General features: G+C 43.9%; 2 protein-coding genes across 2 annotated transcripts in view; both read right to left on the bottom strand.

Moving 5' to 3' along the window:
- The window catches only part of LOC137290580 (large ribosomal subunit protein uL13m-like), a 421,196-nt gene that overhangs the window by 145,421 nt on the left and 261,084 nt on the right, over positions 1 to 14,691 (bottom strand). The gene's annotated exons all lie outside the window — the stretch shown is intronic.
- LOC137290695 (uncharacterized) lies at positions 3,338 to 4,447 on the bottom strand. Its single transcript, XM_067821776.1, has one exon. The coding sequence runs from the start codon at positions 4,183 to 4,185 to the stop codon at positions 3,859 to 3,861; it is 327 nt and encodes a 108-aa protein (XP_067677877.1). The 5' UTR covers positions 4,186 to 4,447; the 3' UTR covers positions 3,338 to 3,858.

The raw sequence follows: 14,691 nt of genomic DNA, 5'->3' as shown, positions 1-14,691 counted from the left end.
AATAATTTATTAAGTCTATTTTCTGGATGCATACAGTACAGGGCGGGGAGGGAGGTACAGTGTACAGTGAAAGGTGTAGATGTATACAGTACAGGGCATGGATGGGAGGTACAGTGTACAGTGAAGGGTGTAAATATGTTCAGTACAGGGCGGGAGGAAAGGTACAGTGTACATTGAAGAGTGTACATGTGTGCAGTTCAGGGCGGGATGAGAGGTACAGTGTACAGTGAAGGGTGTAGATGTGTACAGTACAGGGCATGGAGGGGGTGTACAGTGAAGGGTGTAGACGTGTACAGTACAGGGCATGGAGGGGAGGTACAGTGTACAGTGAAGGGTCTAGAAGTGTGCAGTACAGGGCATGGAGGGAATGTACGGTGTACAGTGAAGGGTGTAGATGTGTATAGTACAGGGCGGGGAAGGTAGGTACAGTGTACAGTGAAGAGTGTAGATGTATACATTACAGGGCGGGGAAGGTAGGTACAGTGTACAGTGAAGTAGGCACATGTTAATTTGTATAAGGGGTTTTACACTTTCCTAGTAAATGTAGCGTCAATGTCAATTTCCTTGTGTAGAAACTGATCGATTACAACTGTCCCGGGATTTTCATATTACCTGACTTTCGAAACTGTGCTCCTAACAAAAGCTTTGATAGTGTGGGATCAGGTTATCGTGTTTCTGTTTCAGTGATGGATGAAAATATTGCCGCATATAATTAATCATTAACACATCCTGGTGGATCAACTAACTTTGTTTAACTAAAGAAGTCACATATAACGGGTCACATCAGACAGGCTTTAAATGATCATATGGTTACGTTAATTGCGTATGTAATCAGAGCTGTGTATTATAAAGTTGGTTCCTTCCAGCATCAGGTACACCTCCACTGTGACTTTGCAATGAGTATTCCAAAACCTAGGACATTATTCGTGATTGGTAAACTTTGTCTTGCAATCACTGATCTGAAATATCACAAATTGAAAACGTCCAACATATAGTCGCGATAACTTGTTTCGAACCTGCAACCCATCCCTCTCTAACTTTGCGGTTTTATCCCCTAGGCTACGAACAATCGTTGTGAAGAATGAGATCATTTGTCAGTATGAACCATGTGCTCCTCACATAACGGGTACTACGGGCAGCGCAAGTGCAAGGCAAGGTGTTGGCTGCCAGTCGAATCCCAGTTGACACCGACTAGCTGTTCCTCCATTTGAGGACTGTCTCATCAATGATGTATTGATGTCGATCGTTTTACAAAATATTATACAAAAAGGTTGGTAAGTCGGAGAAACCTCTCCTGCTCGGGTGTACAAGAGATTGTGAACCCTGAGAGTCGGGGACATCCCGCACCACCGGGTTCACAACCTACAGTAAACCCTCGAAGTCGTGGATTCTTCTAAGTGGAGTAAATGTAACATAGCTATGCCCTTGAAACAAGCACATTAAAATACAACAAACAGAAAGCATGGGAACACTACAATTTCAGAATTGTATCAGTAGGCTGTTGTGTTTGGGCGAAGGAATCAAGCTTGGCGCCCGTGTTGGGAGTTACTACTGTCTGCTTCAGGATTCACCTGAACAAAACAGACAAATTGATACACTTGGACTCACATGATCAGTTATACCTGGCGGACATCTCCTTGGAAGTGATTCCTTTTGAGTCATGATGCTTCTCTTTACCATTACACTTCCACTCGAGTATGGAAGCCACCAGTGTTAGGGCTATTCCGAGAACACTGTCAGTCCTCTCTGTTCACTGTCCAAGGTTCTGCTTGTGAACATCGATGGACACCAAAATGTCTGGCTACGTCATTTGGGGCATTTCCACTCTCCAGCATACCCACGGTGTGGAGACGCCGATTTTCTGATGAACGCGCAGTTTAGGCTGAAATTGACCCGTGAAGGTCCGGGGTAGAACATGCCTTCAGCAACCCATGCTTGCCATAAAAGGCAACTATGCTTGTCGTAAGAAGCGACTAACGGGATCGGGTGGTCTGACTCGCTGACTTGGTTGACACATGTCATCAGTTCCCAATTCTGTAGATCGATGCTCATGTTGTTGGTCACTGGATTGTCTGGTCCAGACTCGATTATTTACAGACTCGATTATTTACAGAGTAAAACTCACTCACTCACTCACTTTAGACTGAAATTAACATGCTTCATTCAACGACATACAGAGGCTAGAGAATATTCAAGAACCAGTTCTTGTTCAAAACTGCGCGACCGCCAAACAAGACTTTTTGGATCGGAATAAGCGTGTAACTTTGCCTGGCTGTGACAGTCGCAATGGCTGACTAATTTCGGGATGTTTAACTCGGAAATTTTGAATTGCAACTGGGATCATAGGTTTCCTTATGAGACTGAGACCAGTCGAAAAGGTATGAATCCTTGTTTGTCACCTGGAAGTATTGAGGAACGTAAGGCCCCGCTAAGTGTCGTTACCTGTTTACGGGTTCTACATCAGTTAAATAAACTTAAGTTGTCAAAAGCGTGCATTGTGCACAAACTTCTTAGTCTATGAATTAGGTAAACGTTCTATGAATCACAGTTACCCTTACCGCTAGTCTATGAATTAGGTAAACGTTCTATGAATCACAGTTACCCTTACCGCTAGTCTATGAATTAGGTAAACGTTCTATGAATCACAGTTACCCTTACCGCTAGTCTATGAATTAGGTAAACGTTCTATGAATCACAGTTACTTTGGAGTTTATTGCACGCGAATTCTAACAGATTTCAAGTAAAGCTAACAAAACACTCGGATCAAACGTAAACTTTACTCGGTGTTGATAACTAGAATACATCAGTATTAAGTAGTGTTAATTATAGAAATAGTGAGTGAGGGAGTTGGGTTTTAGCAATATTCCAGCATTATCACGACGAGAGACAAGAGAAATGTAATTACAGAAATAAAATACCCAGTTCATTAATTAACGTAACCAGGGTTTCACAAACTGAACATCACACCCGAAACATTAGTGAAGTAAATCCTGAGTTTACGAAGTTAATTATATATAACACACTTAAGTTGTATGTTTGCCACCGCACTGAGCAATGTCCCAGCCATACGACGGCTGTATGCAAATACCCCACTCCGGGTTACACATCCTAGCGATATACATGTGGAGATCCATACATGCAGTTGAGATACCATGACATGCACCAGCCAAGCCTGGGTTGCTGAAGGCCTATTCCACCCCGGACCTTCACGGGTCACTGTAAGTACAGGACGTGACACAATTGACGACGCGGAAGGAGACAAGTCAATAGGATACAACGATATTGGCAGTTAACGGTTTTTGTCCTGTGTTCACAAATAAGGAAAAACACATAGTTATGTTGATTAGAATTACTTATTTTAATCATCTGTTAAATGTTGTGATAACGTTGTCTGAGGACAAGGTGCACATCAAGTGGGTCATGCTGGAGTAACATTATATGTATCTGTGAAGGGTGGGGATACTGTGTCACCGGAAACGCCCATATCTAGCCTTGTACTGCATGGCGCTATATACACATGATACGTGGGTTACACTGTATATTGACATCTGGGTTAAAGATGGGCTACAATGTTTTAGCGCCATAACAACGGCGAAGCAGTCACTAATACTATAATGATCAAAACAGATTGTAATTTATGTTTCACTGTCTTGATGTTCCCAAACAGAATATAGTCCCACCTCTTGTAGATATCCACTCGCTGAATTCACCTGCTTTTGCCGTGAACGAAGTCACGTGACAGGAATCTGCACCAGTTATAACACATTTCATGCACCCTTTTTCACATCAGTTACACATTTCTCAAGGTGTACACAGACTGTCTCAAACACAAGCATCTGTCACCTGGGGTCCCGAGCACTAGGACCTGGCCATGAACTGACCCCCGGGGCTCTGTATCTCGTTGGCCTCCTGGACCAAGGCACAAGGGTGGCACAGCACTATAGCACAGCAGTCGTTGATGACAGTCCCGTCTATACCTTTCCTCTCCCTGATCTTCCCTCTGACGGACAGCAGAGCGAACAGGTTCAGCAGCGGAACAAAGTAGGCCGCCCCACACAGGAGGCAGCTGTCTCCAACAGCCTCGGCGTTCTTCCCGAATGTGTAGCAGGGAACGAAGTATGTGATGATACAAGTTCCGAAGTTGTCGAAACAACCGAACAGACCGTGCTGCCATGCACCTGCCATCACTTCACGAGAATGCCGTGTAGAGTGTTCCGGGTTGTGTTGAAACTGGGGTGGACGGTGGGTGTTATACCTAGTGTACGCCTCCTTATGACCACTTCTTGTCAAATCAGCGATGATTAGTGTATCGCCCACTCCTGGAGCGCACCTTGGACCTAATCAGACATTGTAGTAAAATAGATATCGAGTTGATCTTGCAGCATAGTAAACCCAGGTGTCAGGACAAGATACCATATGATACATGTCATATGACTGTATGTCACCGTCATGTGACCTTCTTGTCGGCTTGACCGTAAACAGGAAGGAAAATATTTCGAAGGTACTCGAAAATAAAAACCGGAACTAAATTCAGACAGATGGATTTGGGTGGATTTAAAACATGATGCAACCATGTTGTAAACAAGGTCACAGACATTGACCAAATGTAAGACCTGGTGAATTGCTCCGATTGCGTAACAATTGCGCCTCACGATGAAAGTCCTCCAGTCAAAGATAGCACAACACAAAGGACAGTAATAACATGTATTAGAACGTACGTACGTACATACATACATATATGTGTGTATGTATATATATACACACATGATATATAATAACTGGTTATACAGAGTGATACAAAGTGTGAACATAGGGTCCCCACCTGAGGTGGGGTGAAGGTCACATGTACAGGATCAACGGGGAGGATAAAGGTTGATATATATATATATATATATATATATATATATATATATATATATATATAGAGAGAGAGAGAGAGAGAGAGACAGATAGATATAGATAGATGGATATATAGATATATATATAGACATATATAGATATGTATGCACAAAGTGGGGCAATATGTAGGCCGAACACATTTGGGATATATAATAACCGGTTTTAATTTGTACATCACAATAACCACGACACCTGGCCTGTACAGTGTACGTGGCTACGGGAGATGGGGTATGACTGCCTGTTGGATGATCGAACTGGCCCATTCGAGGCTAGCTCCAACAGTATGTCGATAGACCCAGTTGGTAACCCACTTGTGGTTACCCAGGATGGACACCTAATTGTAGTTAATAAATTACGAGTGGAAGTCAATATGTTCATAGAACTCGATATAAAACAGAACACAATGGTTGTCATATTGGTTTTATTTTTCAATATAGTCTCCCTGAACCTCGATGCATTTTGCCCATTTGTCTTTGAGACTGTCTATGCCCTTGAAATAGAAGTCTTCAGATTGGTCCCTCAGCCATGCCTCTGTTGTTGCCTTGAGGTCATCATCATTGGCAAATCATGTTCCACGCAAGTGAGATTTCAAATTGCGAAACAGATAGTAGTCGCTGGGGGCCAGATCTGGACTGTATGGGGGATGGTTTAGTTGTTCGAAGCCACATTGTTGAAGAGAAGCTTGTGCAACACGGCTCTTGTGGACTGGTGCATTGTCGTGGAGAAGCATGACTCCAGCTGTCAACTTCCCACGCCTCTTCTCTTTGATGGCCGCTCTCAATCTTTTCAACAAGTCAGCATAGTAAGCCCCTGTGATCGTAGTTTTAGGTGGTTTATAGTCTATGAGAATCACACCCTTTGAATCCCAGAAAACGGTTGCCATGATCTTGCCAGCAGAAGGTTGTGTTTTGAACTTCTTGGGTGCAGGAGAATGCTTGTGCTTCCACTGCATGGATTCTTGTTTGGTTTCGGGATCCCAGTGATGAATCCAGGTTTCATCCCCAGTAACCAGACGAGCATGAAAGTTATCAGGATCAGCGTTGTAGATGTCCAACAGCTCACGACTGGATTCAACTCTCTGGTGACGATCATGTGCATTTAGGTTACGAGGGACCCATCTTGCGGATACCTTGGACATGTGCAGGTGTTCATGGATCACTGTGCAAACACTTCCATGTGAAATGCCACACTCTGAAGCTATCTCGTCCACCTTTATTCTCCGATCGGACATAATTAAGCGTTGGATCCGGGCAATTGTATCTTCTGTAATGGCTTCAGAAGGTCTTCCTGACAGTGGGTCATCTTCCAAGGAGCTGCGACCTCGCTTAAACTCAGCTGACCATTTTGCCACAGTGGAATATTGAGGGGCTTCCTCGCCATACACATTGATCATGCGTTTGTGGATTTCGGTTGCATTCACACCTTCTTTAGTGAGAAACTTGATAACTGCACGAAACTCAGTTTTGGAGGTTTCCATGATTTGTGCAGGGTAATCGTCTTTTAAAGGCTCTAACTCTCAAGTAAATGCTCGAGGAAGGTTGGGTATCAGTATACAGAGTCACAGATGAATCAACTCAATAATGACACCAATGACAACATCACCAAGGATATATCAGCACCCACTTCTATGAACTTATTGACTTCCCCTCGTAGTAAGATGTAATAAATGAATATTGTTGAATAAACCGTGACTTCACTTTCACCTCAAGTGGAGAAACATCCTAAAATGATTGACATAACGGTATGTAGAAGTACTAAATAATTCTAAAGAAATAACTGCGAGTGATGTTTCACACGATAGATTGAGAGGGTTGTATGGTAGTTAATGCTAAGGCCTCTGGCAACATTTGATTGCGTAACGCCAGACGCGAAGACAGAACGAGGAAATAGTCTTGTGCACAAAGTGAACAAAGTTTTGAGATGGCAATAATATTCAGATGCTGAATGATCATGCAACAAATATGCCATTACCCATCAGTAGTAGTTCACAGATATACTGGATAAGGTGACATGAGACTGTACTAGGCTTCCACTGTGTTACGATAAACATGAAGCAGACGAAGGACCCTGGTTTGTTTACGTCCAGTGCAGCCATTTTGTAATGCAGCCGAGGGAACCGAGGAATGCCGAAGAGAGCCGAACACTACCAAAGTTGTGTGCTGCTCGGTGGAGAGGTCAGCACTGGTCAGTGCATGATAATGACCGCCACTAATTTCCTCCAGATGACACAGTGACACTTTAACTGAGCACAGTGGAAAACAATGGAAATCGGGACAATGGCACTACCAGTAATTTTGACAAGCAGATCAAATAAGCAAGTTACAATTCTAAACACATAAAGTACTTTGCTAAAATTAATTTCCTGAGGGAAGTATTTTACAATGAGTACATGTCATTTGTTCTTGCCATCGAGTGCACGTTTGGACAGTCACAGATGAGTGACAATTTGCCATTTTAGCACAGCAAGAACAACTGATAACAGTGACCCCAACACTTGTTTTCAGTTGTGATTTATCAAAATTAAATAATAAGGTATAAATTTGACAACGATTCACAATTACTTATCTTGCTAACAACATAACTATTCACTGGAACCTAATACAGAAAACCTAGTAGCAATTTGGAGGTGAACCGGGATTCTTACCTAAAACAATCCACAAGTTCAGAGGGTTTGTTGTCACCTAGACGGTACATGCAGAAAGAGGAAGGTTTCGAGCTTGGGGGACCCACGCTCCCACTTGTCCCTAGGCCTGTTACGCGACCACATACCCCTTGGGGATTGGCTGAAAAAACTGTTGCTATGAGACCTGACATACACTGTAGAACGCCTCACCCACACCGTCACTGTAAAACAGCTGGCATACACGCACACTGTAGAACGCCTCACCTACATCGACACTGTAGAACGCCTCACCTACACTGTATAACACGTTACCTACACCGACACAGTAGAACACGTCACTTACATCGACACTGTAGATCTAGAACGCCTCACCTACACTGTATAACACGTTACCTACACCGACACAGTAGAACACGTCACTTACATCGACACTGTAGAACGCCTCACCTACACTGTATAACACGTTACCTACACCGACACAGTAGAACACCTCACCTACATCGACACTGTAGAACGCCTCACCTACACTGTATAACACGTTACCTACACCGACACAGTAGAACACGTCACCTACATCGACACTGTAGAACGCCTCACCTACACTGTATAACACGTTACCAACACCGACACAGTAGAACACCTCACCTACATCGACACTGTAGAACGCCTCACCTACACTGTATAACACGTTACCTACACCGACACAGTAGAACACGTCACTTACATCGACACTGTAGATCTAGAACGCCTCACCTACACTGTATAACACGTTACCTACACCGACACAGTAGAACACCTCACCTACATCGACACTGTAGAACGCCTCACCTACACTGTATAACACGTTACCTACACCGACACAGTAGAACACGTCACCTACATCGACACTGTAGAACGCCTCACCCACACTGTATAACACGTTACCTACACCGACACAGTAGAACACCTCACCTACATCGACACTGTAGAACGCCTCACCTACACTGTATAACACGTTACCTACACCGACACAGTAGAACACGTCACTTACATCGACACTGTAGATCTAGAACGCCTCACCTACACTGTATAACACGCTACCTACACCGACACAGTAGAACACGTCACCTACATCGACACTGTAGAACGCCTCACCTACACTGTATAACACGTTACCTACACCGACACAGTAGAACACGTCACCTACATCGACACTGTAGAACGCCTCACCCACACTGTATAACACGTTACCTACACCGACACAGTAGAACACCTCACCTACATCGACACTGTAGAACGCCTCACCTACACTGTATAACACGTTACCTACACCGACACAGTAGAACACGTCACCTACATCGACACTGTAGGACACCTCACCTACATCGACACTGTAGAACGCCCCACCTACACTGTATAACTAGTTACCTACACCGACACAGCAGAACACCGCACCTACATCGACACTGTAGAACGCCTCACCTACACTGTATAACATGTTACCTACACCGACACAGTAGAACACCTCAACTACTCCGATACAGTAGAAAACATGACCTACACCGACTCTGTAGAACACCTCACATACAGAGACCAATAGAACACCTCACATACATGGACACTGTGAAACATCTGACATAAACGCACACAGTACAACACTTTACGTGCATTTACAAAGCTGAACAACCTGCACGTACACAACAGAACGCCCCCCCCCACCCCACCCCCCCAACCCCACCCGCCCCCCTACTCACCCCCCTACCCACCCTTCCTACCATCAACACAGAAGGCCCGAGCCACATGAAGCTTCTGTAAAATATATACCCTCGTCTAACTGCTTGTTAATTGTGTTACAATGCCGCCGAAGTGTGTTACTGTTCTGTCGCTGTCTGATCTTAAGACATTGTACCTAACTTGCCAGTGAGTCACACCTAGGGACAAACTGTAAAAGAGGGTCCGCATACCGCGCTCGGTGCACTCCAAACCACGGGCCGCTCTGCCCTTGTTAATATCACATGGCGAGAAACAGATGGAGTTCTTTCCCTTCAGTCGCTGGTACCTTGACAAGTCAGGCGTTCGGTCCGTCCAATAAAACGTTTGGTATATTTTCCTGGTAAAGACAGGGGGTCGTTTGGGTTTTCTAATTAAGGTAAGAAGCAATGCAGTTAATGCAGAAGCAATGCAGAAGCAACAAGACCCATGGTATACCGGGTGCATATGTCCACCGGGACATCATTGGCTGACATAATGAATTAATGACTCTTTCAGACAGCACATGACTACATTTGGGTTTACACTTTCCAAGTAAAGTACAGAATCTAGTACAGTGGTTGTGGTGGGACGCGTCCCAACAAAAGTACTAGAATCTGTACTTGTGACGAATGCTGTGGAAACATCATGTTGCTGCATGCAGGTGCCACAGTGTCAGATTGTGTTAGTGTCTAGTAGACTTACATTATGTTGATGGTACTAGTATCTACCAACGAGAAGGTATCATCAAGTAACGCATTACCAACATGGTGATTATATGTAACGCCTACTCAACCACAGGTCACGCTCTGTTCTATGTACACCTCTAACTTAAATTATATTGACCGACACGTTTCACTTTTAACTTTGGTGTTTGTGTATTCACGTACGAGTTGATTTGAAGTGTCGAATGTTTTTAAAAATGAAGTTCACAGTGTATATGAACATTGTCAACATCAGGAAGACAAGCAGCGATCACTCTCAGTGACAAACGTCTGCAGTCATAAATAAAATGTCCGTTCTCCCTGTGGATTGGTGCAGCCCGGACACCTTCGCCTCATTCAGGCGTGGGGACGATACCTCCACACCCGGGGAGATGCTCCAGCGTTGGGGGGGTGCGGGTTGGGTGGGTTGGGGGCGCAGTGGGTGGGTATGGGTGGGGATGGGGTGTTGCTCCATCAGAGACGTCGGCGTCGATGGTCTGGCGTTGTCGCAGATGCTTCTCTGTTGGCAGGTGTGTTAAGTGTAGCTGACTGGTACCGACATCGGAGGTACGTGGATCGGATCCACAGTTCATGACGTGGTTGCTCAGTGCTAGTGATGGACTCTCTTCTGACGTTACGTTCATGTTTCAAAACCTGCTCGAAACATGGATACTCTGTCCTCCACGTATCTTCCCTCCGGGACAACCCTAATTTATGAATGTAGACATCCTATGTAGACATGAATGTAGACATTTAACATATGTTGCACGTGTGAGTTGTGTGTTCATGCGTGTTAGCTGTGTGATCGGCCATTGTATGTGTGAGATTTGCTGAAGACAACTAGCTGTGTATTCAGACTGACTGATCTTTCCTCAAAACGAGAATGCATTTACGTCGATTTAGCAATAGTCCAGCAATATCACCATAAATGGGCCTCACACACTGTACCCGTATAGGGTATGGAATCCGGGTGTTTTCGCGTGATGATTTGAGGCTTTAACCACTGGTCTACCTCACCACAAAACAAGAATAACTAACTGAATCACAATGGTTGTGATTGAACGTGTCTCATGGTAATTTTGTTAGTCATCACAGAATAATTCAAATCTCTTAACTGTTTACGTGTGGAAAAAGTGATAATTGACTCACGCTAATATAAAAACAACAACTTTGAAACACCTCAAACATCAGAAACACAGAACTCTTGGAGGCTCTGAAACGGCTGTGTGACTGCAATACTTCACGGCAGTGACCCACAAAAACACCTTATCAACCACCTGGTGGTGCCAACTACACGTGCAGTTGGTTCGCACGTGCAAGCTGAGATGTACACATGCAGCTGTCGAACTGCACGTCAGGGAATGACACAGGGTGCACTTCCGCTGCACATTCTCCAGATGTGGAATTATGAACACACCATTACAAGCGTCAGCGGGATTTGCTTTGATATAATGCTGCAATCGGCGGTAAATGTCAGTGTCCTTCAACGAAAATGGCATCCTTTGAAAGTCCCCGACTGGGAGGAGGGTGATCGGGTGAAGGGGATACATGGTGAGGAGAGGACAACAACCATGCAGCCAGCACATGGGGACATGACAGTGGGATATGGAATGATGAACGAGGCCTTTGTTTGCAGATGAATCATGGCTTTTTTGGTGGGGACAACAAACAAATGTATGAACACAGGAAACTCCCACACTCGTCCATGTTGATATCATCATTATACCACATGCATTTTCAATTGGTTTACAGTTTCTGCTGATACGGGGAATATGTTTTCTTATCGATCATTCCTTACTCGTTATAAAAATACAGTTATATTAATTAGGTATAGTGAAGTGTTGACAGGTTAACAAGGCAAAGCTAATAAGATGTCAAATATGTATGTCAGACTCGACATTGTCTCGAAGGCGTGTCACTTGGTTGATGACAGATCTATTGACAGCAACATTCGAAACTGGTGGAGAACGGGCCTTTATGTCACATTAGACAAGGCCTACATGCGCATCACAGGAGAGTTGTCTCTAGTTTTAGAAGTTTATAAAGTGTCTCCCTGTGGCTCATCCTTTCATCGTTCTCTTTTGAGTCAACGGAGGGTGTTGTTAGGACGGATTCCATAATGGTTACCGTGCTGCTCAAGCCTCAGCTCCAATATTTACATACTTCTGTTCACTGAAGACAAGGTCCGCAACAGCTTTTAGTCTAAAATTATTGTTCAAGTAACGACCACCACAACACCTCACTTGGGTCAGATGAGGTGGGCTATCACGTTGTAAATCAGTGTCAATCTTTCAAGTCATAATTCTGGCTCGAAGGACTGAACTGGAGATGTATGTACGTTTTTGCGATTCACACATCTCATATTTGAAAATACACGAAATCGTGCTTCCAAAAGACTACGCAGCTGCGACGTGCTGTCAAAAGTGACGCCCCACTTCATGTTTACTGAAAGAGCTTGTTTTGAAGATACTACCCACCCGCTTCCTTGACTTCATCATAAGGACATAAGTGATTCTAATGTTTTCACTATACATACATGATGTCAAGGGGTAAGCTAAATCCTGAATGGTCACACAAGTGGCAGCTCCCAATATATTGTAAACACTGCCAGGTTGAATATCAGTGGGGGTGTACTTAAACAAAACCAGTCCCTGTTCTAATCTAAATCAAGCAATCCAAATCTTCTTCCCGTTTGATTGTGACGGGAATGCATTGAATACCACCATGAACATATTTAAATGAAAGTATCTGAGGACACACCATAAACCAAGAGGTACCAAATGACATATTGTTTTCATTTTCTGCAGTTTGTTACAAATACTACACCCCAATGTGATGTGGTGACTCTTATTTTGTGAACCACGTTACGTAGACATGTGAAGCTTTCGATGTGGATTTGCTTTTGATTTCTTCAGAATAAAATAGTAACTTCATTCTGTCTTGGGCATATATAGTTGGACTCACTACTGACACATTACCTGTCAGATCATCTGATCACCTGCAACAGAAACACGCAGGTTGGAGACACGCTGACGAACAAACGTAACAATAATGATGAGTTATTGAAGGGTTTCTGTAAACTATATATTATGACATCAACAAGTGCTGCACTTCATCAGTATCCGCCATTAAATGGGGGATGCGCCACTCTCTCCAAACCATCATCACTTCCGTTGCTACACTGCAAGGCATAACGATGCTAAGACAGTGTAATTGTGAGGTGAATCTCCATCCCTCCCTGAACAAGGGAAATACGACTAACTATGTCGGTTGTGTAGCATATATTATGATTTACACTGTCTGCTGCAGTCAGTAAATGCTGTAGCAGTTGGTCTGCAGACAATCATGTCTTCTCGGGTTGTCTATCTCTCCACACTATAGACAAAAGTTTATTTAGAGAGTGACATTGGTATTTCTGAAACATACAACGTTACCACTGTTTTCCCTCTGATTATGTTGTCAAACTCAAAGAGCATGTGCAACGCAATTTCATCCATCGCAAGTAAGTATGTTTTCACTCACTTGCTGGTGGTTACTTGGGGTGTAAAAACCACCATAGGTGTAATCACGCGTGTACAGCGCAGCTAGAACACCTGTACATTTTCAACTTTCCGCATTGCCTGCTGTGAAGATCTCTCGTCGCGCTATGCTCACTCCTTTTACCTTGTTATGCTGAAACATTATCCTGTGTTGATAAAACTCTATGTTCTGTTTTTATTTGGAGCCAAAGGAAATACTGTTCCTCTCATGCTGCCACGTTAAATAGGCTTCAGGTTATTCAAACCACAAGAACAAAAATAATAAAACGTCAATAGGAGGCGAAGGTAAACCCTAGAACAACACAGGATGGGTCATGGGCAAATCCGTTTAACTGGGACAACCTTGGCGCTCATCAAGGCTCGAGAGAAGAAGGTGATGCCATTTGCTCAGTCCAGCCTCCATCCTGCATCACATGGATCAGCCTGAGCAAACCTACCAGATGACAGAAGTTGATGTCATTTACCTGCATCAGCCTGAGCCATGTGTCCAGGGAGACTACCAGATGATAGAAGGTGGTGTCATTTGCCTGGGTCAGTCTTGGCTCAGCCTCAGATAAAAAGCATGTAGAAATTGATGTTATTCGCCTGGAGCACTGGGGCTTAAGATATGGTAGAATATGGTTTAAAGGTTAGCGTTGAACTGTGCACACAGATCAAGTTGGTCATGCTATGTACCTGTTAAAATGTCAGTATAATCACTATCGCAGCTTGAAGGCACAAAGAAACACAGTGGCTTCAATATGCCCGAGTGATGTTGTGTTCGGAGACAAAGAGGCGTGTCTGTGGCTCCAATATTCCACGGTGACGTAGTGTAAGGAAGTTAGGAGACAAAGATGTGTGTCTGTGGCTCCAATATCCTCGGGTGATACTGGTAGGAGACAAAGTGATGTGTCTGTTGCTCCAATATCCTCGGGTGATGTGTTAGGAAACAAAGTGGTGTGTCTCTGGCGCCAACATCCTCGTGTGATGGGCTAGGAGACAAAGTGATGTGTCTGTGGCTCCAATATGCCTAGGTGATGTTGTGTTAGGAGTAAAAGAGGTGTGTATGTGGTTCCAATATGCACGGGTGATGTTGTGTTTGGAGACAAAGTCTTGTAGAATGTTGCATGGCATGAATTTGAAAATATTGTATTATCAATGAAAATATAAATTTAAGTTCCTTTGAATGTTTGTTTTCTTCAAATGGCAGCAACGCAAG

The sequence above is a fragment of the Haliotis asinina genome, chromosome 7, assembly GCF_037392515.1.
Source record: "Haliotis asinina isolate JCU_RB_2024 chromosome 7, JCU_Hal_asi_v2, whole genome shotgun sequence".
Classification (NCBI taxonomy): domain Eukaryota; kingdom Metazoa; phylum Mollusca; class Gastropoda; order Lepetellida; family Haliotidae; genus Haliotis; species Haliotis asinina.
Note: the sequence above shows the minus strand (reverse complement) of the source record. Positions and strands in the feature narration are given on the sequence as shown.